The sequence below is a fragment of the Salvelinus alpinus genome, chromosome 5, assembly GCF_045679555.1.
Source record: "Salvelinus alpinus chromosome 5, SLU_Salpinus.1, whole genome shotgun sequence".
In the NCBI taxonomy this organism is placed as follows: Eukaryota; Metazoa; Chordata; class Actinopteri; order Salmoniformes; family Salmonidae; genus Salvelinus; species Salvelinus alpinus.
This window is the reverse complement of record NC_092090.1, coordinates 52,678,312-52,704,218: the sequence shown is the minus strand read 5'-3', so window position 1 is coordinate 52,704,218 and position 25,907 is coordinate 52,678,312. Positions and strand designations below refer to the sequence as shown.

The following is a 25,907-nucleotide window of genomic DNA, read 5'->3' as shown; positions in this document are numbered from 1 at the left end:
TTAAATGTTTTTGGCTAAGGTGTATGTAAACTTCCGACTTCAACTGTATATATGCCTTCATTTCTCAAAAATATAGCCCAGACTATTTATTAGCTTTCGTTTGACATGAAATTTGATTTGCTCCTATGTTAGTGCTCATTGGGCCTTTTACATGGAAATGTCCTTGTCACAATCCAACCCAATGCCAAATCAAACCAAATGTTATTTGTCACATGCGCCGAATACAACAGGTGTAGACCTTACAGTGAAATGCTTACTTACATGCCCTTAACCAACAATGCAGTTAAGGGGGAAAAAAGTAAGAGATAAGAAAAACAAATAATTAAAGAACAGCAGTAAATAACAATAAGTGGGGCTATATACAGGGGGTACCGGTTCAGAGTCAATGTGCGGGGGCACAGGTGTCGAGGTGGTTGAGGTAATTATGTACATGCAGGTAGGGTTATTAAAGTGGCTATGCATAGATGATAACAGAGAGTAGCAGCAGCGTGAGGGGTGCAAATAGTCTGGGTAGCCATTTGATTAGCTGTTCAGGAGTCTCATGGCTTGGGGGTAGAAGCGGTTTAGAAGCCAATGTAACCATATTGTTCAGGGACATTGCCATGGCCAGTATACAGAAACAATTCCAAGCTCTTTTGTGTTTGTGCTATAAAGAGCTCCCTTCGTTGCCTCCCTCTTCCACACATATTGTCTGTCACACACCCACACATACAGTGAGGGAAAAAAGTATTTGATCCCCTGCTGATTTTGTACGTTTGCCCACTGACAAAGAAATGATCAGTCTGTAATTTTAATGGTAGGTTTATTTGAACAGTGAGAGACAGAATATCAACAAAAATATCCAGAAAAACGCATGTCAAAAATGTTATAAATTGATTTGCATTTTAATGAGGGAAATAAGTATTTGACCCCCTCTGCAAAACATTACTTAGTACGTGGTGGCAAAACCCTTGTTGGCAATCACAGAGGTCAGATGTTTCTTGTAGTTGGCCACCAGGTTTGCACACATCTCAGGAGGGATTTTGTCCCACTCCTCTTTGCAGATCTTCTTCAAGTCATTAAGGTTTCGAGGCTGACATTTGGCAACTCGAACCTTCAGCTCCCTCCACAGATTTTCTATGGGATTAAGGTCTGGAGACTGGCTAGGCCACTCCAGGACCTTAATGTGCTTTTTCTTGAGCCACTCCTTTGTTGCCTTGGCCGTGTGTTTTGGGTCATTGTCGTGCTGGAATACCCATCCACGACACATTTTCAATACCCTGGCTGAGGGAAGGAGGTTTTCACCCAAGATTTGACGGTACATGGCCCTGTCCATCGTCCCTTTGATGCGGTGAAGTTGTCCTGTCCCCTTAGCAGAAAAACACCCCCAAAGCATAATGTTTCCACCTCCATGTTTGACAGTGAGGATGGTTTCTTGGGGTCATAGGCAGCATTCCTCCTCCTCCAAACACGGCAAGTTGAGTTGATGCCAAAGAACTCCATTTTGGTCTCATCTGACCACAACACGTTCACCCAGTTGTCCTCTGAATCATTCAGATGTTCATTGGCAAACTTCAGACGGGCATGTATATGTGCTTTCTTGAGCAGGGGGACCTTGCGGACGCTGCAGGATTTCAGTCCTTCACGGTGTAGTGTGTTACCAATTGTTTTCTTGGTGACTATGGTCCCAGCTGCCTTGAGATCATTGACAAGATCCTCCTGTGTAGTTCTGGGCTGATTCCTCACCGTTCTCATGATCATTGCAACTCCACGAGGTGAGATCTTGCATGGAGTCCCAGGCCGAGGGAGTTTGACAGTTATTTTGTGTTTCTTCCATTTGCGAATAATCGCACCAACTGTTGTCACCTTCTCACCAAGCTGCTTGGCGATGGTCTTGTAGCCCATTCCAGCCTTGTGTAGATCTACAATCTTGTCCCTGACATCCTTGGAGAGCTCTTTGGTCTTGGCCATGGTGGAGAGTTTGGAATCTGATTGATTGATTGCTTCTGTGGACAGGTGTCTTTTATACAGGTAACAAACTGAGATTAGGAGCACTCCCTTTAACAGTGTGCTCCTAATCTCAGCTCGTTACCTGTATGAAAGACACCTGGGAGCCAGAAATCTTTCTGATTGAGAGGGGGTCAAATACTTATTTCCCTCATTAAAATGCAAATCAATTTATAACATTTTTGACATGCGTTTTTCTGGATATTTTTGTGGTTATTCTGTCTCTCACTGTTCAAATAAACCTACCATTAAAAGTATAGACTGATCAATTCTTTGTCAGTGGGTAAACGTACAAAATCAGCAGGGGATCAAATACTTTTTTCCCTCACTGTACATGTGCAAACACATGCATGCACACAGAAATGTACTCAAAATGACACGTTATTTACGAGGCATAAAATGCTGAATTGTGTTCGAAATAACATTTTATCAAAGAAATGCTACTTATAAGACTGTATGCTATATTGCTTCACTTCCTGTTACAAAAGGAATAAGCTACTAGCAAACAGTGTGAAAACCAAACCCCATACTGTGTGACAACCAACCCCACGATGGGGCTTGTTGTCACAAGTGGACAGTGTGTTTGATGGCTTATAATGCCATGTTGGAATAAGATGTGAGGATAAAAAGGGTCCCCATTTCAACCCAAGACCTTGGTCCTTCTACTAATATTGAAGAGAGTCTTGTAAGATATACCGGTGCTGAGAAATACACACGAGTAAAAAGTGTGACAACCAACCCCATTCATCACTACACTATATACAATAGCATGGCAAGTTTTTTTTTTCCCCCAATGAACCCCATGGAAACAGAACTTTCTGAAATTAAAAATAGACACAAAGCAAGAAGAACGCCTAAATGTCTGTAAGAGTCTGAGACTACTAGGATATATCAAGCATTATGATGATTCATATTATGAGATGGCTCAAAGGCTGTTACCTTACCTGTCTGGGTTCTGTGTGCACACATGCATCTGGAGCAGGATGCGTTGCGTGAACGTCTTAAAGCACTGGCCGCACTTCCAGAGGTGCCAGTCACTGAACTCGGTGCTCAGCTGGCTGGTGGAGGTGGGGCTGGCTAGGACTCGCTGGTTCTTAGAGCTCATCTGGTTGAAGCCGGAGTCCGTGTGGCCACCCTTGTCCATCAGGGAGAAGCTTCTGGAGCAGGGCGAGTGGGGGAAGACCATGGAGCGCAGCAGGGCCACCGAGAAACCTTTGCCCGTTTTACTGAGCGGCTGCAGTGTCTCTTGTCTGCTCATGGCCTCCATGACTGTGGTTGGTACATTCACTAAAGGAGGAAAACAGTAGAAAACATGGAACATACAGTCATGTAAACCCCTATCAGCATGTGATGTGAGGATACAGCTAGTATGTTGTGCCTTAGCACCCTTATACAACTGGAATGGGGTAACGTTCATTCTAATTCACAAGGTCAGAGTTTTAATATTGAAAATAAAGACATTTGAAAAAATATTATGCTTTGAAGCTTATGTATCCTATTTGTATTTACACAAAACTTTTATACTGAATAGATTTCCGTACATACATGTTTCCCTAGCTACAGCTAATAGAATACTGTCATCACACATCCTTAACTAATTTAATCTTTCTTCATTTCACTTCGGCTAAATGCAACAGGCTAAATGTATACTTATTTTATCTTGGTTCTGAGTTTGACTGTCATTGACTATCTTGTTGTTGTTTTTCTTACCATGTGGGTGAGTTCGAGTCATGACCAAAACATAACAACACAGATGAGATCTATTCTCTCTCAGCTACTGGATCACAGAAAAGAAAAGCTGCAGTCTTTGTGCATCCTAAGCATAAACAACTTGATGCAAGAAAGTTTCATTGTTGTTATAAGAAACATATGACGATCCTTCATCACTACACACTGATCTCTGACTGCATTCAAGAAGTCAGAGCCATAATAGCTCATGGGTGGACGAACCACATCCCACATTCTTTGTATTGCGACATGCTGTGTACATAAACACAGATTTACACAACTGTAACGTGATACATGTGGGAGTAGGGCTAGGCCTTTCTTATTTAATACAACTTCCATTTTCTTTTCTGGGCATTGTTTTAATGTTAGATCTCGTAACGCTGTTCAGTATCAGGCTAAGGAAGTGTGATTGAAGCTAACTTGTGAAAATGTACATAAAAACAATTGGGAGGTGGTTCTGAAGTTGTGCATGTTGTAGAGGAGGGCATTGACTAATTAAAGGGCAAACTCATAGTACTGAACCTCACCAATCCAGCAGCTTTCATTTGCTATCACATGCACACACTATTCCTTCATGTGGGTTGTATTAGGGGAAGAGGTCTATTTCTGTGTAACCAGGCTTCAGTGTCTGTAATGGGTAGATTCTCCCTTAAGAGAGCTATTCTAAGATATATTGATTCATGCAGGGTATACTGATTTGCAAGGAGTTCACAGCACTCTCCCTCCTCGACCTCTCCATTGTTTGCCACATTTTAAGGCTACAATACTGCATCTATCAAATTATACTATACACTTTTAAAACAGTTTATATGAAAAGGCACTTGTCTAAACAGGACTCCAACTAGACTGAAGTAATAAAATGTTGAACATGTAAACAGTGAACTGTCAGGCCCTGTCGGTTGTCCAAGACCTCCAGTGGCCAGTGAGTTCCAAAGAAACCAGACAGAGCAGTATGGGGCAAAATGCTGGTTAAGACAGAAAATAGTCATTCATTTTCCCAAATGCTCCTACAAAGACTGTTAACAGACAATCCCTCAAAAATGTCTGGGGGAGATAAATACTATTGTTTCAATAAACCTAAACGATTGTCTCTTCGATGAGAGAACAGCTTAGAAAATAGAAAATTGTGATACGTAACTAACGGGTACTGTCCGTTGAAAATCAACATTGAGTCATTGGTTTAATTCGCCACAATATGACAAAATAATTTTTCATCCTGTTTGCACTGGCAAGGTTTGTTTGGTTCAGCCATATAAATCAGGCTTAAGTAAATTTAAGGGTCCACTATTTGCATCAGTTTTTGTGGCTTGGCGCAGCTATGCCCAGTCAAATGCTTTTTGTCTTTAATAAAATTACACACTGAAATCCAAAGTAAATTATAGCATTTTCATTAACCTACTACTTTTTGGACAGTAGTCCTTTTGCAAATATGCTTTGTTGGGTTATGCTAGGCACCAGATTTGTTATGTCTGTCATTAAGTCCTATTCATGACAATGTTATGTACTATATCATTCTAGTATTCTTACATGGAAATACTAGATATCTTTATAGGAGTCATACTATATTTGGATATTTAAAAAAAAATATGTTTAAATCAGTACATGCTGATGGCTGTATGTGGATCATATTCCTTTTGAATGTTCAGATGAAATAGGGACAACAGCAACAACTGCACACCAACCCAATGGCCCAGAGCAGAGTAATGTACTGTATACTGTATGTTTGTTTTTGTCTTATTTCCTGTATATGTTAATTGGGACAGAAGAATGAAACAAATTAGTTGAATATAGAAAAACAGGAGGAGAGAGATGACTAGAAGAGATGCTTACAGTTTTCATCCTGCGCAATGCACTGTAGAGGGATGCCAAAGAAGGAGGTGTAGCTGTCATTGTACCAGACAAGGAGCTCTGTTCCTCTTGGGATGTCCATACATGCCCGGTAGAATATACATGATCTGTACAGTAGAGAAAACAATGCTGTCAATTAATCTACCCACTTGGCACAAACTGGTTGTTTCAATGTAATTTGTCAATGTATTGTGACGTGGAATCGAAATGGGAAAATACATTGGATTTGGGAAAAAAAGTTGTTTTGAGGGTGAAGTTTCAACCACAGAATTATGTCATCATGGTAACCAATTTTCAACATAGATAACGCTTGTATAAAATATGTTGAATTTGTACCTTTGAAACAACATCAGATTTTCTACATTATAGGCACTATCAGTAAAAAACAATAGGCTGGGCAGCACCTCCTACTGGAGAGCTGATCTATCTACAGCTATCCCATCCATGGTATTAACCAAGCCCAGGACTGCTTGGTTTTGATATTTGTCACTGACGACTACCAATGTGCTATCATGAGAATGAATGACTAAATAGATTTACTGTTGCTATCAAAGTAATTCCAAAGGAGGTTCAATAGAGCAAATGAAATGTAACCATACTTTAAAAGTCATTATCTAATAGGCCAATATAGCATTTGCGAAATCAACAGCTATTGTTTCAATTCAACCCAGGGTTCAACAAAAAAAATTGATTTCAAATGTAATCTTCAAGTTAATAATGAATATGTTGGATGTACGTCTCCATCTTAACCAGAAATGTAAGTTAAAGAATAGGACTTAATCAAATGATTTGATTTAGTCACATTCTTTAACTTGTTCCTGCATTCACAGGGACTTAATTCACGGTAAACACTGCATATATCTGTTCAATTGAAAATGACCTTTACATTTCAAGCGAGCTATAGCGCTGAACTTCGGCTATACGGATTGAATTGAGCCCTAAACCAAAAATCTGATATTGTTTCTCCATTAGAATTTGTGCTTTTAGATGTTTGAAAGCATAGAGATAACACTTTGGGAATTCAACAAACTTCTGTATTTTTGTGTGGGTGAATAAAGGTTGAAATCTCATTGATCAACCAAATATTACCCAAATTTCGATGTTGAAATGTGGTGTGCCCAATGTGTATGTGTGAACTACTCACGACACAATTTCATGTACAAACGATGTACGACAGTAAATGCAAACAAAAGCATTAGAGGCCCTCAGTATGCCTTTTGCTTTGTGTCTGACAGAATATATAATCACGTCCAAGCATCACATCCAATTTCCTCTTTGGCGAGTTGAAAAACTCCGCATGTGAGAGGCTGAGGTTTTACAAGAAGAAACATGGCAGTTGTGATGCAATGCTTATTTAATGAATCAGGTTCGAAATGAATAGGCATTATACTGTACATTTCCATGGCAGTGGGATATGCATTACTTTGTCACTATCTTAAATATGCCCCCATGCTGACATTCCAGGATTTTGCTTCACTAGCAAATAACATATCCATATATTTCAAATAATTATGTATATAAAAAAAATATATATAAACATTTGACAGAAATGCTTCTTTGGTCTCGGCCTAGCTGCTGAAGCCTGTGAGTTGGTATTAATTCCTTCCACCACAACATAAATATGAAGCAAAGACAAGCCCATAAATCAAACACATCTTATAACCTGAGAAAAGCACAAATATTCCATGTATTTTATACCCTTGTAATGTTCCGTCTCTCAGTTTGGCCTCACTTAACATAAACACTGGAGCACACAAATAAATGTACTGGGACTAAATGACTCAGTTGGCTGCTGACAGAGGGCTGTTTTCTAAGCGATAGGTGGTCTTGCACACTTTGAGGCGGGTGAAAGAGTGTAAATGTAAACCATTTCTTACAAGCCTGCTGTCACTTTCAAAACTTGTGCAAATCTCAGCTCAGTGGAGCACATCAAAGGCATTTTTTCAGTTTTGGATAATATTTCCCTTGCTGACATGTATTTAGTATTGTGGTTGGATGACTCATAAAGACAACGGCGGGACGTCCCAGTGCAGGCAAAGTGAAGCACATGCCAATGGACATTATTGTCAGAGCAAAAACAAAACAGCCATCCCAGGGTCAATCAATCACGAGCTGCTTTGAAGAGAATTCCATTTAGATATTGCAAATCATAACATAAGGAATTCAAACCAGCTGACTGCCTGTGGAGGACATCCCCACACGGCTCAGAGGAGGGAAACAGGAGTGTCTGCATTAGGAGTACATGTATATGATGATGTGGAACTAAGTCTCAAGGGTTTTCACTAATCATAGCTCTCTCATAGTTATGGACCAGGGCCTGTATTCACAAAGCATCTCAGAGAAGGTTCCCTCTGTCCATGGAATCTTATTTATTATGATCTAATAGGCTAAACTTATCCTAGATCAGCAATCCTACTCTGAAAAGCTTTATGGATATGGGCCTAGTTTGGTACAATAATGTGGCAAGACAGCAAAAGTATTGGATCTAGTCCACAGATCATCAGTATTAAGTTATTCCTCTTCATAGTCATGGACTACAATACACTGCCGTTCAAAAGTTTGGGGTCACTTAGAAATGTCCTAGTTTTCGAAACAAAATCAATAACATAAAATTGATCAGAAATACAGTGTAGACATTGTTAATGTTGTAAATGACTATTGTAGCTGAAAACGGCAATTTTTTTAATGGAATATCTACATAGGCCCATTATCAGCAACCATCACTCCTGTGTACCAATGGCACTTTGTGTTAGCAATCCAAGTTTATAATTTTAAAAGGCTAATTTATCATTAGAAAACCCTTTTGCAATTATGTTAGCACAGCTGAAAACTGTTGTGCTGGGATCGGTGTCCCTCCCATGGGACGGTTGAGCTAACGTAGGCTAATGTGATTAGCATGAGGTTGTAAGTAACAAGAACATTTACCAGGACATAGACATATCTGATATTGGCAGAAAGATTAACAAGAATTTAAGCTAACTGCAGTCCAATTACTAATTAATTATACCATGATATTGTTTGAGGAGAGTGCACAATTTTGAACATGAAAAGTTATTAATAAACAAATGAGGCATATTTGCGCAGTCTTGTTACAACATTTTTTAACAGAAATGTAAATGGTTCATTGGATCAGTCTAAAACTTTGCACATTCACTGCTACCATCTCGAGGCCAAAATCTAAATTGCACCTGGCCTGGAATAATACATTATGGCCTTTCTCTTGCATTTCAAAGATGATGGTACAAAAAAATACAATAGAATGGTTGGTTTTTATCTTTGTATTATCTTTTACTAGATGTAATGTGTTATATTCTGCTACATTCCTTTCACATTTCCACAAACGTCAAAGTGTTTCCTTTCAAATGGTACCAAGAATATGCATATCCTTGCTTCAGGGCATGAGCTACAGGCAGTTAGATTGGGGCGTGTCATTTTAGGCTAAAACTGGGGGGAAAAGGGGCGGATCCTTAAGAGGCCAGAAACAAAGGACTTTCTTCTGAAACTCGTCAGTCTATTCTTGTTCTGAGAAATGAATGCTATTCCATGCGAGAAATTGCCAAGAAACTGAAGATCTGGTGCAACACTGTGTACTACTCCCTTCGCAGAACAGCTCAAACTGGCCCTACCCAGAATAGAAAGAGGAGTGGGAGGTGCACAACTGAGCAAGAGGACAAGTACATTAGAGTGTCTAGTTTGAGAGGCAGACGTCTCACAAGTCCTCAACTGGCAGCTTCATTAAATAGTACCCGCAAAACACCAGTCTCAACGTCAACAGTGGAGAGGCAACTCCGAGATGCTGGCCTTCTAGGCAGAGTTTCTCTGTCGAGTGTCTGTGTTCTTTTGCCCATCTTAATCTTTTCTTTTTATCGGCCAGTCTGAGATATGGCTTTTTTCTTTGCAATTCTGTCTAGAAGGCCAGCATCCCGGAGTCGCCTCTTCACTGTTGACATTGAGACTGGCCAACAGTGGTGCTGTTGTAGGAGTTGATACATTCTTTGTTAGGGCAAATCAAGTCGGACATTTTTAAGTGGAAATTACTATCTTTAGGAGCCTTTTTAAACCTCAAATAGACTTCAAGCTTGAATTCCCTGATTCCTCCAACAACAGGATGATCAAATTAAGATATGGCATCTGTATGGTAAGCCTGCATAGACTGCAGCTGACAGTGTCAAATTTGCTGTGTGAATAATAATTTATGCCTGAATACATAGTGTTGATCACATGCTGTACTCACAGTTGGGCCTACATGGTATGGAGTGATATTAATGTTAATACAATTTCTAAATCATTAAATTCCTGGTGGAAGTAACATGGTACTTTCCCACCCACATTCCATGCAGTCTTTACCTGTACTGGACCACCATCATGTTTTGCTCGCCACAGTGCCGTGCACAGCGAATGTATCTCATCCAGCTCGACTTGCTCGGCTCATTGCCGTCAATAAAGTGCTGTAACGTCCCTTCCTGGTCATAGATCTGGAAGGCAATGGGGGTTTATGTAGTTAGTCTTCCTACAGATACACAACAAGCATGATTCATTAAAGCCATCTTTAATTGTTATCTACACAACTTTCAACAATGACGCACACAGGAATTAGGAATGTGATGGACTGCCAAGCTCCACATGTTGTTGTAAAATGTAAACAGTGTACATGTGAGAGCATTGTATAAGTATAAACATGATTTGCCCTAGAGCAGGGCTCTCCAACCTTGTTCCTGGAGTGCTACTGTCTTGTAGATTCACTCCAACCCTAACCTAGCACACTGATTCAAATAGTTAGCTCGTTGAGAAGCTGAATCAGGTTAGTTATAACGGGGGTTGAAGCAAAAACCTACAGGAGGGTAGCTCTCCAGGACCAGGGTTGGAGAGCCCTGCTCTAGAGTATCGTTTAAGTATGAAAATTATTTGCTCTAGGTTAACAGCATCTAAAGTTGATGATGTGAGTTAAAGCTGGAATCCTTAATGGTGAAACTGCCATGTCAGTTTGCGATATTATAACAACGAAGTTGCTGCAAACAACATTGCACATGCGATATAACAACAGCATAAGTAATGAAATTTGTTTTACCCCCACCTCTGCTTTGTAAAAAAATTATAATAACACCGGCCGTAAGGCAGACAGTGGCGCTTTTTCCACTTATTGCGGATTCCATCTTTAAAAGGATGGCATACAATTATGGCTTCAAATATTTGAGTGGCTTCCTTTCCTTCCTCTCTCTAGCCCCATTTATACCAGGTTCTAACATGCGTCCTTTGTCCTGATTGTGTCCACATCCTGATTGTGCCCACATTTGTAGACAGATGTAGACGATGATCTGATTGTGATCCGATCTTCCTGCCCACCTCCGGAGGTAGTCGGGCACGCATTGTGTCTGGATATTTCACAAGTGTACACATAGGGTAGCAAGGAGTCAAACTCATTCCATAGAGGGCCTAGTGTCTGCTGTTTTTTGTTTTTTCCTTTCAATTAAGACCAAGACAACCAGATGAGGGGAGTTCCTTACTAATCAGTGAGCTTAATTCATCGATTAAGTCCAAGGGAGGAGCAAAACCCGCAGACACTCGGCTCTCCGTGGAATGAGTTTGACACGTGGTTTAGAGCATTCGAATACCTGAGCCGACAAAGTGAAAAATATGTCGATGTGCCCTTGAGCAAGGCACTTAACCCTAATTTGCTCCAGGGGTGCTGTACTACTATGGCTGACCCTGTAAAAATAAAAATAATAAAACATTTCACTGCACTTACAGTATCCGGTGTCTGACAATAATAAAACATCTGGACAGTGAAACCATTTAAACCATCATCATGATCACTTCTAAAATCATTGACAGGTGGTACCATTGACTTATGACATCGATATGTGTAAATTAATAATATTTTTAAAGAATATCTGTCAAATAATTTGCATACAGTGTGGGATCAGGAAATCTGGTCACAATGTGGACACGGTGGATAGATAAGAGACACATTTTAATACCATGTGAAGATGCATATCTGAAAATTTAGGCACAATCAGAATGTGGACAAGATCAGGACCAAGTATGCATTTTAGCACCAGATATAAACGAGGCTTCTCGCTCTCGCTCTCTCACTCTCACTTAAAGCTCTGTTAACATATGTGCCCCCAATATCAGTCACTATATATCAACCAACCAATCTGAAATAGCCACACAATGAGAAAACAATATATATTTATTTGGCCATTTCATCATGTTCATGGCAAAAAAGCTGCTCATATTGGAAAAGCTGGTTGACTAATAAGTACATTGAAGTGAAAACATAGAGACATAAATATAAGATGTAAGGACCGTATCTAAGCAATATAATAATTCCTGAATAAAACATTTTAATTGTTTATTTTGGAAGATATTTTTGGGGGGGATAATCATGGACAATAGTGATGTACAATGTCCTACACTTCGAAATGTATAAAACAGCTTTATCCCTGCCGCAGTTCATTCAGTTTGCATCTAGGCAGTTAGGGGATTCGAGCCTTGTCACTGGCCACCAGCAAAATGGATGAGATTTCAAGACCCCACTGACCCCATTGAATCTCTGACATCTAGTTTGTCGGCTGTGATTCCCCTTCCTTATCCCATTCCATTCTTATCCTTGTGGCTTTTCTGGTGAACCATCTCTGGCTTTGACAGCATGATAGAATACTTGAAGGGATAGCTCACCCAAATTACAAAATTACATATTGGCTTCCTTACCCTGTAAGCAATCTAGTTTCCTTGGCACTGTTTCCACATGCTAACATTTTAGCATTTTATATTAGCTTTTTTTGTACCACATGTCAAAATCATCCGAAAGTATGTCAAATTGATTGTGAACCTCAACAAAGTCACTTATCGATCATTTGAACATGATGCGCAAAAAATGCTAATATCAGTCCAGTGACTTGAGTGAGATTTGTGCCACAGATGCTAAAACGTTAGCATGTGGAAACAGTGCCCAGAAAAATAAACCAAAGCATGGATTGCTCACACACCTTGTCCATAGACTTTTACAGGGCAAGGAAACCAATTGTGATTTTCTAATTTGGGTGAACTTTCCCTTTAAGACATTAGTTACACTGGAGATGTTTGCTACACAAGTACAAGACAGGTCCTCCAGCTGCTTTATCTAAATTATCATGTCCATCTTGAGACAAGAGATGATTGTGCACTGTAGATAGACATTAAGAAATTAAGAAAATTATACTTTTATTTACTTATTTCCTTTTTTTCTATCCAACAGCTGACATTTTTAAACTAGTTTTCCTCAAATCTGGACTGAGTCACAATTTAAACTAAGTGGTGAGCACTTAATAATAGACAAGGGTGATGGGAAATACAAAGTGGAATCTTACATTTGGTAATTTTCCATAATACAAAAATAAATGGCAAAAAAAATTGCCAGATCAATGTCATATCACTGTCATACAGCAGTCATGGAATTGGGATTTTTTTTCATCGTATATTGCAATGGGAACAGAATGTAGTGACATTCAACATCAGGTTATTGTTATTTGGAAAGAAGCAGGGTGAAAAAGTGACATTTTAAAAATCGTATTTGGATGGAGAAGCCAGCCTGTCATCTTTACTATAGTGCTTATAGATCCCACAGGCCGATGAAGCAGTGAGGAGAGCAGCCTCTCATCAACCGAGCCTGTGCTGTGATCACAAGCAGCAGCCACTGAACCCTTCAATGCACCCCAACATATTTTTTTTTTGGTCCACTTGAAAAAGTCCTGACAGTCCATTCATTTCCCTGGCCTGTGGAGCAGCACACTGGTTGACTCGTCTGATCCAGACACTTTGATGCTGGAGCTCTTCCAGGGTGTCCCGCTGAGTACAAGCTCCTCTTCCCAAATCCAGGGGAAAATAAGTCATTGTCCGTCTTTCCAAGTGAGAAATATTCTCACTGTTAAATTTGTATTTTTTCTCTCCTTTTCTTCTGTCCAGCTGGACAACAGCAAGTGATGTTTACAGATGTGATATTTATGTTGATATTTTTTTGTGTTTGCTTTGCAGTATCCAAATATCTTTTGGAGTGGAATCGTTTTTCACTCCTTTTGAGAAGATAGATTAATTTGTATTCCTTCCTTCTATCAGCGTTGCTGAGTCTCGGGTCATGTTGTTCTAACGTGTTATATTAGGCCGATAACAAACACATGGAGTACTGTCAGCACAAATAATTATCCATATTTTTCTGTGTGCCGCCTGGACTAAAAAAATCATCGCATGTCGCATGAAGGCGTAATGATTGACAACATATGCATAGCGTTGTCCCAAAATGCTGCATGATATTTTTTTCTGGCCTTCATGTGACATGTGACATTTGACATAACACAGTATTTATGTACGATACGTTGGAAATGCATAACAGCATGCATTAAGCAGGCTTTATGGCGCTTTTTGAATGCTTTATGAACTTCTATCTGATGTACATTGGGACACGTTTGCGAAGCCAGTGATCCCTACAAATACGTATTAGGCCCCAATCTCCTCCACATAGTGTAATATGGGTCGTTCCACGAAGTGAGTTCCTTTTGCATCCCTTTGATATTTTCTGTATAAATTGTGCACCAATATTGCATTTTAAAAGCTTGTTATATTAAATTAGTGCCCTTTAATATAGACCACATGGAAAATTCAATACATCTGATTTTGAATATGAAAAAAGGTTTGCTAAAGGGCCAAAATGAATCATTAATCATATCCCTCCGTCAACCATGTGTAACTTCAAGAAATATTTTAACCCACTTAATCCCGAAATTTCACCATCATTGTAAAGCCATAGTTATTTTGTTGCTTTGACAAAAGTAATTTCTGAAGATAATTTTTTATTTCATGTGATTAGTGATTAATTTACGTATGTCCCTTATTTTAAGATCAACCCTGTTATGTACGTGAACTGCACTCTCATTTTAATATGGTGAAACCTGTCACGACTTCCGCCGAAGTCGGTTCCTCCCCTTGTCCGGGCGACGTTCGGCGGTCGACGTCACCGGTTTTCTAGCCATCGCCGATCCACCTTTCATTTTTTATTTGTTTTGTCTTGTTTTCCCACACACCTGGTTTGCATTCCCTCATTATTTGACGTGTATATAACCCTCTGTTCCCCCATGTTTGTGTGTGGAATTGTTTGTTGTAAGTGTTTTGTGCATTTCTGACTGGTTGGCGACGGATTGTTTCAACCTGTATGTTGCTGTTCTGGGTGCCGTTTGTTTTTGCATCATTAAAGTGCTCCGGCTGTTACCCATTTCTGCTCTCCTGCACCTGACTTCCCCGCTGCCAGTTACGCACCGCTTACAAAACCCTTCCTTGTTTTTCCGAAAGAAACATTGAACAACAATCATCTACATTGAACAAAAATATAAATTCAACATGTAAAGTGTTGGTCCCAGGTTCCATGAGCTGAAAAAAAGATACCAGAAATGTTCCATACACACAAAAAGCTTATATCGCTCAAATTTTGTGCACAAATTTGTTTACATCTCTGTTAGTGAGCATTTCTCCTTCGCTAAGATTATCCATTCACCTGACAGGTCTGGCATATCAAGAAGCTGATTAAACAGCATGATCATTACATAGGTGCTACTTGTGCTGGGAACAACAACACAATTCCACAGATGTCTCAAGTTTTGAGGGAGCGTGCAATTGGCATGCTGACTGCAGGAATGTCCACCAGAGCTGTTGCCAGATAAATTGAATGTTAATTTCTCTACCATAAACTGCCTTCAACGTCGTTTGAGAGAATTTGGCAGTATGTCCAACCGGCCTCACAACCGCAGACCATGTGTATGGCGTTGTGTGGGCAAGCGGTTTGCTGATGTCAACGTTGTGAACAGAGTGCCCCATGGTGGCATTTGGGTTATGATATGGGCAGGCATATCTACGAACAACGAACACAATTGCATTTTATCGATGGCAATTTGAATGCACAGAGATACCGTGATGAGATCCTGAGGCCTATTACATTTACATTTACATTTACATTTAAGTCATTTAGCAGACGCTCTTATCCAGAGCGACTTACAAATTGGTGCATTCACCTTATGAATGGCACCTATTGTCGTGCCATTCATCTGCCGCCATCAACTCATGTTTCAGCATGATAATGCACAGCCCCATGATGCAAGGATCTGTATGCAATTCCCAGTTCTTCCATGGCTTGCTCACCAGACATGACACCCATTGCGCAGTTTGGGATGCTCTGGGTCGATGTGTACGACAGCGTGTTCCAGTTCCTGCCAATATCCAGCAACTTTGCACAGCCATTGAAGAGGAGTGGGACAGCATTCCACAGGCCACAATCAATAGCCTGATCAACTCTATGCGAAGGAGATGAGGCAAATGGTGGTCACACCAGATACTGACTGGTTTTCTGATCCACGCCCTTACTTTTTTATTTAAGGTATCTTAAAATTGATTTAAATTGACTGATTTCCTGATATGAACTGTAACTCAGTAAAATTTGGTGAAATCAAATGTTTGTTTTTGACCAAGTCACACTTCTCAAAAGGCACCGAATTGGTGGAACGACCCACATAGGACAGGGCAGCCCAGAAAACAGACACTGATTAATAGCCCTCATTGTACTCTAGTCGACACAGAGGGTTACAAATGCAAAGCAAAGGCAAAGTGTGTGTCTGCAAACTCAACATCATTGAAAACAGCATTTAGCATCTCGAGCAGTGCTGTGTCTCTCCCGTGTTGTGTATTTTTTTCCCGACAGGATCTGACAGCACAACACACACACACATATGCACACCCTGTTGTATTTCTTCCCATCATGTCCAATAAACACCACAGCGCATGACTTACCCTCTGTATGCTATCAATGTCAACAGTTCAGCCCCTCCATTATTATACATTTCCCTGCATACGTGACCTTCGGTTTTCTCTGCATGCTAAACAAGCCCTGGCGTAGTGACATCTCACTTTATTGAGGAGCGGCCTGTTTATTACGGAGGTGAACCCTGTCAATAGCACTGCTGAAATCTGTCTATAGCTCACTGGAGCAATCAATTTTGTAAATGATTGCGATAATCAAGGAAATTGCCAAATTTATAAATCTCTGTATACAGCATTTTAAAGGCCACTTTATAGTAACTGCTGATGTTCTGAAAGCAAAGGGAGTTGTTTGTATGTGTTGTTGTGGGATTGGGATTTTACTGATGTGTCGAGCAAATAAAGAAGAAATAAAGATAAATCGTAAAACGGAGCAGAAGAGCTTTTTCTTCTTTTGATATTCACACCTAGGGTTGTAAAGGGTCGGAAACGTTCTGGAAATTTTCCATGGGAAGTTAAACCTGGGAATTTTTGGAATTTTGCTTAAATTCATCAAAAAAGGTAGCTTATAACAGTGAACTTTTTTTGTGGGATACACATAAGGCAATTCTAGGTTTTGTGGCATATTTTGGTTAAACTATCCCCAATTCAATGGAATTGCAACCCTCTGCATGCACAGTGCATTCTTCCATCACATGTGCAGTGCACTCTTCCATCACATGTACAGCTGATTCTCAAGATCTTGCACACTAATGAGATGCTATTGAGCCCACACTACTACACTTTCTGAGCCAAGGACTACATGCTTCCTGGTAAGTTTTGATTACAATACTGGGTGGGGTGAATATATTTTATATGACATACATATTTTGTTAACTAGTAAATAGTAGCCTACAGCAAAGTGTGTTTAAATAATTTCTAACTTGTTAACAATTTCTGCTAGTTACTTTTTGCTACCATGTGGGTTTTAGCTTGCTTGAGCCTGCTAACTGAGGAATGTTCATTCACCTGTTTCCATACATGTTTAATTTTAAAACATGTATCTTACAAAGGAGTTGTTTAATCTAACTGTTTAACTATTTATCTGTACATGGAATTGTATTTGGTTTTTTTAAACATTTTTTTCCTAATCTTTACAGGAAAATGCCACGGGCACTATCGGATGTGTGGAGACATTTCATTGCAGCTAATGTAGAAGGAAAAGCTGTGTACATTTGCAAATACTGTGCCAAATCATATGTGAAGAATGCAACAAAGATGCAGAATCATCTGGCTAAGTGCATAAAGTTCCCTCAGCGCTCACAACAAGCAAACTCTGACAGAAGTCCCTCTACTTCTATTTGAGGTGAAAATGATGAATCAGACACCTTATCAATAACAACAGCTCATTTTCCTCATGGAATCATATGTTTTTTGACTCAATTGAGGAATGTAGTCAGAGAAATGCTGATGAATGTCTTGCTCGAGCTGTGTATGCAACTGGTTCACCTCTGATGCTCACAGGCAATGTGTATTGGAAGAGAATTCTGAATGTTTATTGCCCAGCCTACAACCAGACATGCTTTATCTACTCATTTGCTGGATGCAGAGTTCAACAGAGTTCAAGTGAAGGTCAAACAAATCATAGAGAATGCACTGTATTGCTATCATCTCTGATAGGTGGTCAAATGTTTGTGGGCAAGGAATAATTAACTACATCATCTACACCCCTCAACCAGTATTCTACAAGAGCACAGACACAAGGGACAACAGACACACCGGTCTCTACATTGCAGATGAGCTGAAGGCATTCATCAATGACCTTGGACCACAGAAGGTATTTGCACTTGTGACAGACAATGCTGCGAACATGAAGGCTGCTTGGTCTAAAGTGGAGGAGTCCTACCCTCACATCACACCCATTGGCTGTGCTGCTCATGCATTGAATATGCCCCTCAAGGACATCATAGCACTGAAAACAATGGATACACTCTACAAGAGAGCCAAGGAAATGGTTAGGTATGTGAAGGGTCATCAAGTTATAGCAGCAATCTACCTCACCAAGCATAGGGAGGAGATTAAGAGCACCACATTGAAGCTGCCCAGCAACACCCGTTGGGGGGGGTGTTGTCATCATGTTTGACAGTCTCCTGGAGCGGAAGGAGTCTCTCCAAGAAATTTACATATCTCAGTCTGCCGATATGGACAGCCCCATCAAGAGGATCCTCCTGGATGATGTATTTTGGGAGAGAGTGGTAAGCAGCCTGAAACTCCTGAAACCTATAGCAGTAGCCATTGCACAGATTGAGGGAGAAAATGCCATCCTGTCTGATGTTCAGACTCTGCTTGCAGATGTAAGAGAAGAAATCCGTACTGCCCTGCCCACTTCACTGTTGCTCCAAGCAGAGGAAACTGCAGTTCTGAAATACATCAAAAAGCGTGAAGACTTCTGCCTGAAGCCTATACACGCCGCAGCGTACATGTTGGACCCCAAGTATGCTGGCAAGAGCATCCTGTCTGGTGCAGAGATCAACAAGGCCTATGGTGTCATCACTACCGTGTCTCGCCACCTTGGCCTGGATGAGAGCAAGGTTCTTGGCAGTCTGGCAAAGTACACTTCCAAGCAAGGGCTTTGGGACGGAGATGCAATATGGCAGTCGTGCCAACATATCTCCCTTGTGGAAGGGACTTTGTAGATCTGAGGCTCTTTCCCATGTTGCCTCCATCCTCCTCCAAATCCCAACAACATCAGCCACCTCAGAGCGCAACTGGTCCTTGTTTGGGAACACACACACCAAAGCACGCTACAGGCTGAGCAATACAAGGGTTGAAAAATTGGTGGCCATCCGGGAAAATTTGAGGCTTTTTGAGCCTGACAACGAGCCATCCTTAACAAGGTTGGAAAGCGACAGTGAAGATGAGGCCTCAGAGTCTGATGTTCTCAGAGTCTGATGTTCAAGAGGTGGACATTGAGGAGGTCCAGGGAGAAGACATGGAAGCCTGAGAGGAAGACAACCAAAGCTTTAGTTTCTAGACTATCATTTTACAGATGTTGAAAACGTTTTTGGGAGATGCGATGGATCATTGGGGATCATTCAATATTCCCTTTCTTTTGTTGTTCTGTGAAATCATCCCATGTGAGGAGTCAACTAATTTAATTAAAGTTCAATTTGTAACTAAATTGTTTAAAAATATATATATTGGAAGGATTTAATAATTTGCAATTATGTCTACTTATGATAAGGTAAAAGGTTTATGTTTCTGTCTCCATATGATATGGTAAATATATCCAATGCAAAAAACATCTACATTCAAATGTGATTAATATTCATTTGCATATATTTCCATTCATTCCCATATATTCCCGTTAATTCCCATATATTCCTATTAATTCCCATGGAAAGTTTCCACCTCTGAATATTCCCCAAAATGTGCAACCCTATTCACACCCATCTGTCAACTGTGCTTAGATAACAAACAAATAATTTCAAAGCCAAGTGAACGAAGTTTACCTACACCATGATGAAGAGACAGACAATAACTGCCAGGTCTTGCCATGTCAATACCATAATATGTCCTGTGTTGGTATAACGATGTCAGAATTACAATAAAATCAAATATAACAAAAAAATGTTAATGGTATCTAAAAAGGACTATAGAAAGTGCCTATTTAGTTCCAAATAAAGTAAAAGGGTTGGCGATTTCTTCTTAAATTAGACATAAATCCCCTTGTGACAGGGGGATTGAAGGTTGTTTTGTGCAACAGGGAGTGGCAATTGAATACAAGCTTCACAAAAACATTTAATTGTTAAAACATTTCTAGCCTGTCTATCTATGGGTAACAGGATTGACGTGCTTTTACTATATGATTTGACTATTAGATAAAATGTTTCTTTTGAAAATAATATTTAAAAAGGAATAGTTTCTCGATATTAAAAAGTGAGTTCAGTTCACGTAACAGGGTTGACCTTAAAATTAGGGACAGACGTATATGAATCACTAATGAAATTATATAAAAAAGAATCTTCAGAAATTACTTTGTCAAATCAACAAAATAACTAGGGGTTGACAATGATGGTGAAACCTAGAGAAGTTTGGGGATTAAGTGGGTTAAAATCTTCCTAGAAGTGACACAGGGTTGGCGGAGGGACATGTCAAAATGAAGAATTTTGGCACTTTAGCAAGCCTTTTTCATATTCAAAATCTGATTTATTAAATTCTCCATGTCTAGTTAAAATATCAAAAGGCATTCATTTAGTGGAATGACCCCTGTCAGTAAATGTCGAATTCTCCTGGCGCCACACAGAACGGATTTTAACTGCAGAAAAGAAAACATAATAATGATTTCTTTGTAACTAGAAGTACTATACTCTGGTAGTACTATATACGTCCCATACATGATAATGATGGAGCGTTGAGGAGGGGGAAAATGACATACAGTAAATGTTAAGAAGAGGAAGTCAGAAATCCAATAACGTGTCAGATATCAAAGAACTTATCCAAGAACATATAACACCCATTTATGGTCCTCATGTTTCCTTTTCCTGGGTCCGGTAAGAAGGTGCTGTGGCTTACAGTTAGTTCTCAGTGGCCCCTCAGCCATTGATCTGTCTCCCAGTGTCCTGTCACTGCTTTAGTTACTGCTCAATCTCCCTGGGCCGACATTTACGGCGCGCTGATTGGGCTCTGTCACTGTCCGGGCTGTAAATCGTCCTGGAACAGCTGTGTGTTGATGCCTGGCTAGAGGAGCAACCCCAAAGGCTGCCTGATAGTCGTTTGACCTCCTGGCCTTATTACATCAAGCAAATCAGCCTCCGAAGCCATTAGACGGAGGTTGGGAGCTGGGGAGAGTCCCACCCGGCCCACTCAGGGATAGCACAGACCCCAAGCAGGCAGGATTACCCACCACCACCACCACCATCTTATCTGCCGAAACACTTAACGGCCATGTCCCAAGCGATGCTGGCATGTAAATGGGTTACGTGGATCAGTTATGCTCCATATGATGGATTCTTCAAATGAGATACTTGAGCCGCACTGTATCGGTTCAATGGTGTGAACACACCTAAAGTGAACATGCTCATTTTCAGTTCATTGTATTGTGTGCAGTTCAAGGCCAAACCACTCATTCAATAATTACCGTTTAGCAATAATTGCCATTTAGCATTATTACCAAAGGATGATGATGCATCTAAATAAACTGTTCTGGAGCCAGTGGTAGTAACAGAGACGATTAAAGAGACGTTCCGGAACTTTGGCGAATTTGTCAGTATTTGTTAAACCTCCCACTTTGGGCTGGATGTGTCAATGTGTTTGAAAGCGACTGTTTTCTGAAAGCTGTGTGGCACCATTGTCCCTATTCAGGGAATCTACACAGATTTTTTGGGACATACTGCAAGCTTGGCACACGTGGGCCAGCCCCCTAGCCAATGAGCTTCAGCCCCTCGTCATTTGAGTGACAGTTAGCAAGATGCACATTGACGAGAGGCAGACAGTAGTTAGCTAATAGAGTTGTCTCATGGATTGTGTAAATATTTTCAACATGTCAGCTGAAGAGGCAAGGTATACAAGCTATAGACAGTGTTTTTATAAACACAGATTTACAAACTGATGTATTTTATGACAACATCGCCGGTTGTTAGTCGAGCTAGGCTAGTTTGTTAGTTATAGCTAGAGCCATATATTGAGCCATGTATTTTGAAACAGGAAATAAAAGGCTCTGGCTATAGCTAGCTATACTTCACAGTACTCCACATAGTGGAGCTAATAGCTAATGAAAATATTATACTAATAAAGCTACAGGATTAGCAGTACCCATTCATACCTTCAGTAATTACTTTTTTTTAACTTCCCATTAACATATGAAATCTAAAAATCACAAGTCTATTAGAAGCTTCCCATATTGACAATCAACGTATACACTGTGTTGCTCGTCATCAGACTAGCCGAGGGAGAGGACATGGTCCACGGATGAGAGGAGGACAAGGACAGGTTGTACAAGGTGCGGGAACCCCAGGGCCAGGCTCGAGCTGCCCAGGGTCCAAGTCGAGCAGCGAGGGCTGGAATAGATGCTTTAGGGCCGAGGATCGAGAGAATGAGGGAGCAAATGATGACACAGTACGAGGTGCATTTGCAATAGCGCTCCGCATGGAAAATGTCAATGGATATTTCATCGGACTAATTCTTTCGAAAAATACATAACTTCTGAACGTAACTCTCTTTCCCACTCTAATGCAGGGATATTTGATAGCATGAATAAACAATATTCAATATAATTCCAGTAACCTATTCAACATTTTCTAGCACAATAGCCCATCCTGTTACACCTGTATAACTGTGCCACGTATGGTACTTTCGAAAGGGTCTCTATGAATCAAAAGTATTCTTATATGGGTACTGCTGAAACATGTAACTAATTTAAGTGGACTATATGTCTTATATGAAGTAGGCCACATTCATACACAAAATACAGAACTACACGTTGGCAGTATATATTGTCACATATGTGAGAAACCCAGGAATTGTGTAAGAATAATATGTGTTGTGTGTTTCCTTATAGGAAGCAAGCCATTATCATATGATTGGCCTTTAAAAGTGTGTATAAATCATCTGCAAGGTTATTCGAGCTTACTGCAGCCATAGCTTTATAGGTAGGTCTAGGTGTCTTATGAAAATCCATGTTGACATTTGTTCATGTGTGAATTTATTAGTTATTTGTAAAGTTCAGAAGTCCACTGGTTGTTTTTTGAAAAATAAAGTTCCAGAAAAAGAACATTGTCTGTGTGAATAGCAATATGTTTCTTGCTTGATTATTGCAACTCCAGTGCGGTAAGGGGATTTTGCCAAGGCCGCAGGAAGGTCAAGGTGTGGTGGATGTGGGACTGGAGGGTCATGACTGCCGATGTCCATCTCCTGCACATACGAAAAGTCTTTAGCACACAGAAATGGGTTACATGTCAAACAAAAATAAATTCATTTGTGCAGAGCCTTTTCAAAACTTTAGGACAATAAGCGTGGGAATTTGCACACAGTGACAGCCATGAACGTACAGCTGTGCACCTGGTTTACCAACATGTAAACATAGTCTGGTTTTGTTCTCAAACCTGGTCCTTTGCTCATGTGAAACCTTAAGTAGATTTGGCTATGAGTGTGTCAGTGGATTTGACGTTTGTGTGATACGATCAGTCACTTTGAAACCATACAATGCTGAAAACATAGATGAGTCAAGTAAACGCTACACCGCTGTCACTTCTACAGAATCAACGATGAGTCATCACATAAACTCAATTAGAGACAGCTATTATTTAAAAGCGGCTTTGCATCAGCTGACAATAGGCTACACTGTATTGTAATATGTACAACTGCAAATTGTCGGTATGGAATAACAGGCCGTCTAGGGAGATGGTTCCAGCCATATACAAGCATCATGTTTGGCCTAACAGGTACACTCCCTGATGGGTCAGACCTATTGTTTGTAAACTGCTGGAACCATCGTCCTAGCCACCATCCTACTTCTTATTCCACAGGGCAGAAACCAGAGAGACATATTCCTTACAGACCATAAGAGTGTTGATGCCAATTCATCACATGACCTACATGCATGCTTATGTGATGATTCTCACAGTATTCTAGTTTTACACAAAACTGTAGCTACATTGCAGGGAACAGAGCACAGTTATATTTACATGCTGTTGTGAATGTCATTGATCTCATCCTCATTCAAACTGCCATCATCCTCATCAGCAATACTCATCTTGCCCATTCTTCAAATAGAAAACACAACAGGTTAAATGGCCAGAACATGATGAAGCTAGGCTTGTAAATCTTTCTTCAGAGTCCATATATGACACACATAACATGGGAAACATTCCATCAACAAATGACAGCTAGTCCAAATCAAACCTTACCTGACGCCAAGAGCCTCTTGCATGTTTGATCATCTGGCATGTCTGAACCCAGCTCTGCTATTCCTCGTTCTTCTATCAGTAATTCTTGTCTGGAAAATGATCACATTACTTACAAAGGATACTAAAAAGTCAAAGTAATACACTGACACTGCATCAGGGGCTTGGCTTCAACTAGGCAGCGGATCAAAATATGAAATCGAGCTGCAGAGAGTGAAAAAGGTACTAGGTATTCCCCATAGAGAATGATAGAGGACTCATCTTTGTATCTGTACCATTATAGAGTCTCTGACAGGGCTGTGCCATTGAGGGAATCTCCATTTTGAAGAAGTATATTTTCCTCTTCACTATTGGCAGATCCCTCCTGATGACCCGGATGGACATGAGTCATCAGGAGGGATCAGCCAATGAAGTTGGAAGCCCCACCCAGTTGATTACATTAAAATGGTGGAAGCCCTCAATGGCGCTGCCCATGCTAAAACAGCCTTTTGGCCACTAGAGACCTCTATCATTCTCTATCGTATAGCCTAATAATAACAATATAGCTAGCACCGAAACCTACTGTTTCAAATAGTTACAGACAACCAGTTGTAAACATAGCCTAGCCACTTAGCCTGATAGCTAGACACTGGTAGCTACAAACAACAACAATGTCCACCCTTCTAGCCAGTGAACAAGGGATTCTATGCATCTACAAAAATACACAACATACATTAGTAGAGTGATTTCATGTTTTGAAATGTGTTTTAGTTGGCTAGACGGACAGTATGATGTTCCTTAATATGCATTTACCATGTTAGCTAGCTAGCTTGCTACATTACCTTTGAAAGCATACTATGACACAGACTGTTGGATAGCCTAGCTAACGGAGACACAGAACAGTTCCTCTTTACTTAAACACTCAAAATAGGTTTCTAACTGAATAAAATATCAACATTGTTTCTAATGCTAAAGCTTAGTCTCTTACCTTTCGCCCGAAGATTACTTTTATGGATGTCCAACACTGGATGAGGCAACAGTGTTTCTCTTCCTTGAGGCCATCTCGGAAAAGCATCCAATATCTATTATTTTGCCTTCTGCCTTTGTCTTTCATGAGCGGCCCTGCCATTCGACATCTAGATCTAATTTTCTCTTCTTGGGCCTGACATCATAAGTATCAATAGCATCCAAGTTTTTTAGCACAATTATGGCTGGTAATCTTCCTCTATGGCTGGCTTGAGGGAGTGAGTGAGTGCGTGAGAGAGCTACATGCATGACATTTGTTTTTTCCAGAGAAGGCACAATCATGTGATCAGGTCCATTGCGGTTGCACAGTGAAAGAAGAAGGCTGGCCCAGGCCTACCCAGCATTATCCAATGAGGTTGCAGAGCAGGCCTAACGGCTCAGTGGAAACTCCATGCACATGTACACACAGCAGCGAGAGAGAGCGAATAATCTCGTGGTGCATATAGTACGCAATTTTCGGGGACCACTTTTGGCTCATGAGGGCTAATTTTAAAACTACTGGCAAAAAAGTATACAAAAGTTCCCGGATCATCTCTTTAAGCTCACTCAATGTAATTCATGGCAGAAGTATAAAGGCAGACACAACTGAAATCTGTCATCATGCCCTCACCCAGAGAAAATGCCTGTTGAATTAGGGTTAAGGACTTTTCGGGGTGACTATCACACTAACATATGCCA

At 40.4% G+C, this 25,907-nt stretch overlaps 1 protein-coding gene and 1 long non-coding RNA gene across 4 annotated transcripts in view; both read right to left on the bottom strand.

The window, feature by feature from the left end:
- prdm6 (PR domain containing 6) overlaps positions 1-25,907 on the bottom strand; it is a 57,842-nt gene that overhangs the window by 12,971 nt on the left and 18,964 nt on the right. For both annotated transcript variants that reach the window (XM_071400078.1, XM_071400079.1), the window contains exons 4-6: positions 9,910-10,037; positions 5,545-5,669; positions 2,931-3,273 (exon numbers count right to left, since the gene is read on the bottom strand). In XM_071400078.1, coding sequence (XP_071256179.1) covers positions 2,931-3,273; positions 5,545-5,669; positions 9,910-10,037 — 596 coding nt within the window. The remainder of the gene's footprint in view (positions 1-2,930; positions 3,274-5,544; positions 5,670-9,909; positions 10,038-25,907) is intronic.
- LOC139575100 (uncharacterized) lies at positions 23,001-25,539 on the bottom strand. 2 transcript variants are annotated; one of them, XR_011674886.1, is made up of 4 exons: positions 25,192-25,539; positions 24,228-24,316; positions 24,006-24,083; positions 23,001-23,232 (listed from the first exon to the last, which is right to left on the bottom strand). It is a non-coding gene; the product is annotated as an uncharacterized lncRNA (long non-coding RNA). The 2 variants fall into 2 exon arrangements; XR_011674887.1 differs by lacking the exon at positions 24,006-24,083 and having other exon boundaries at positions 25,192-25,534.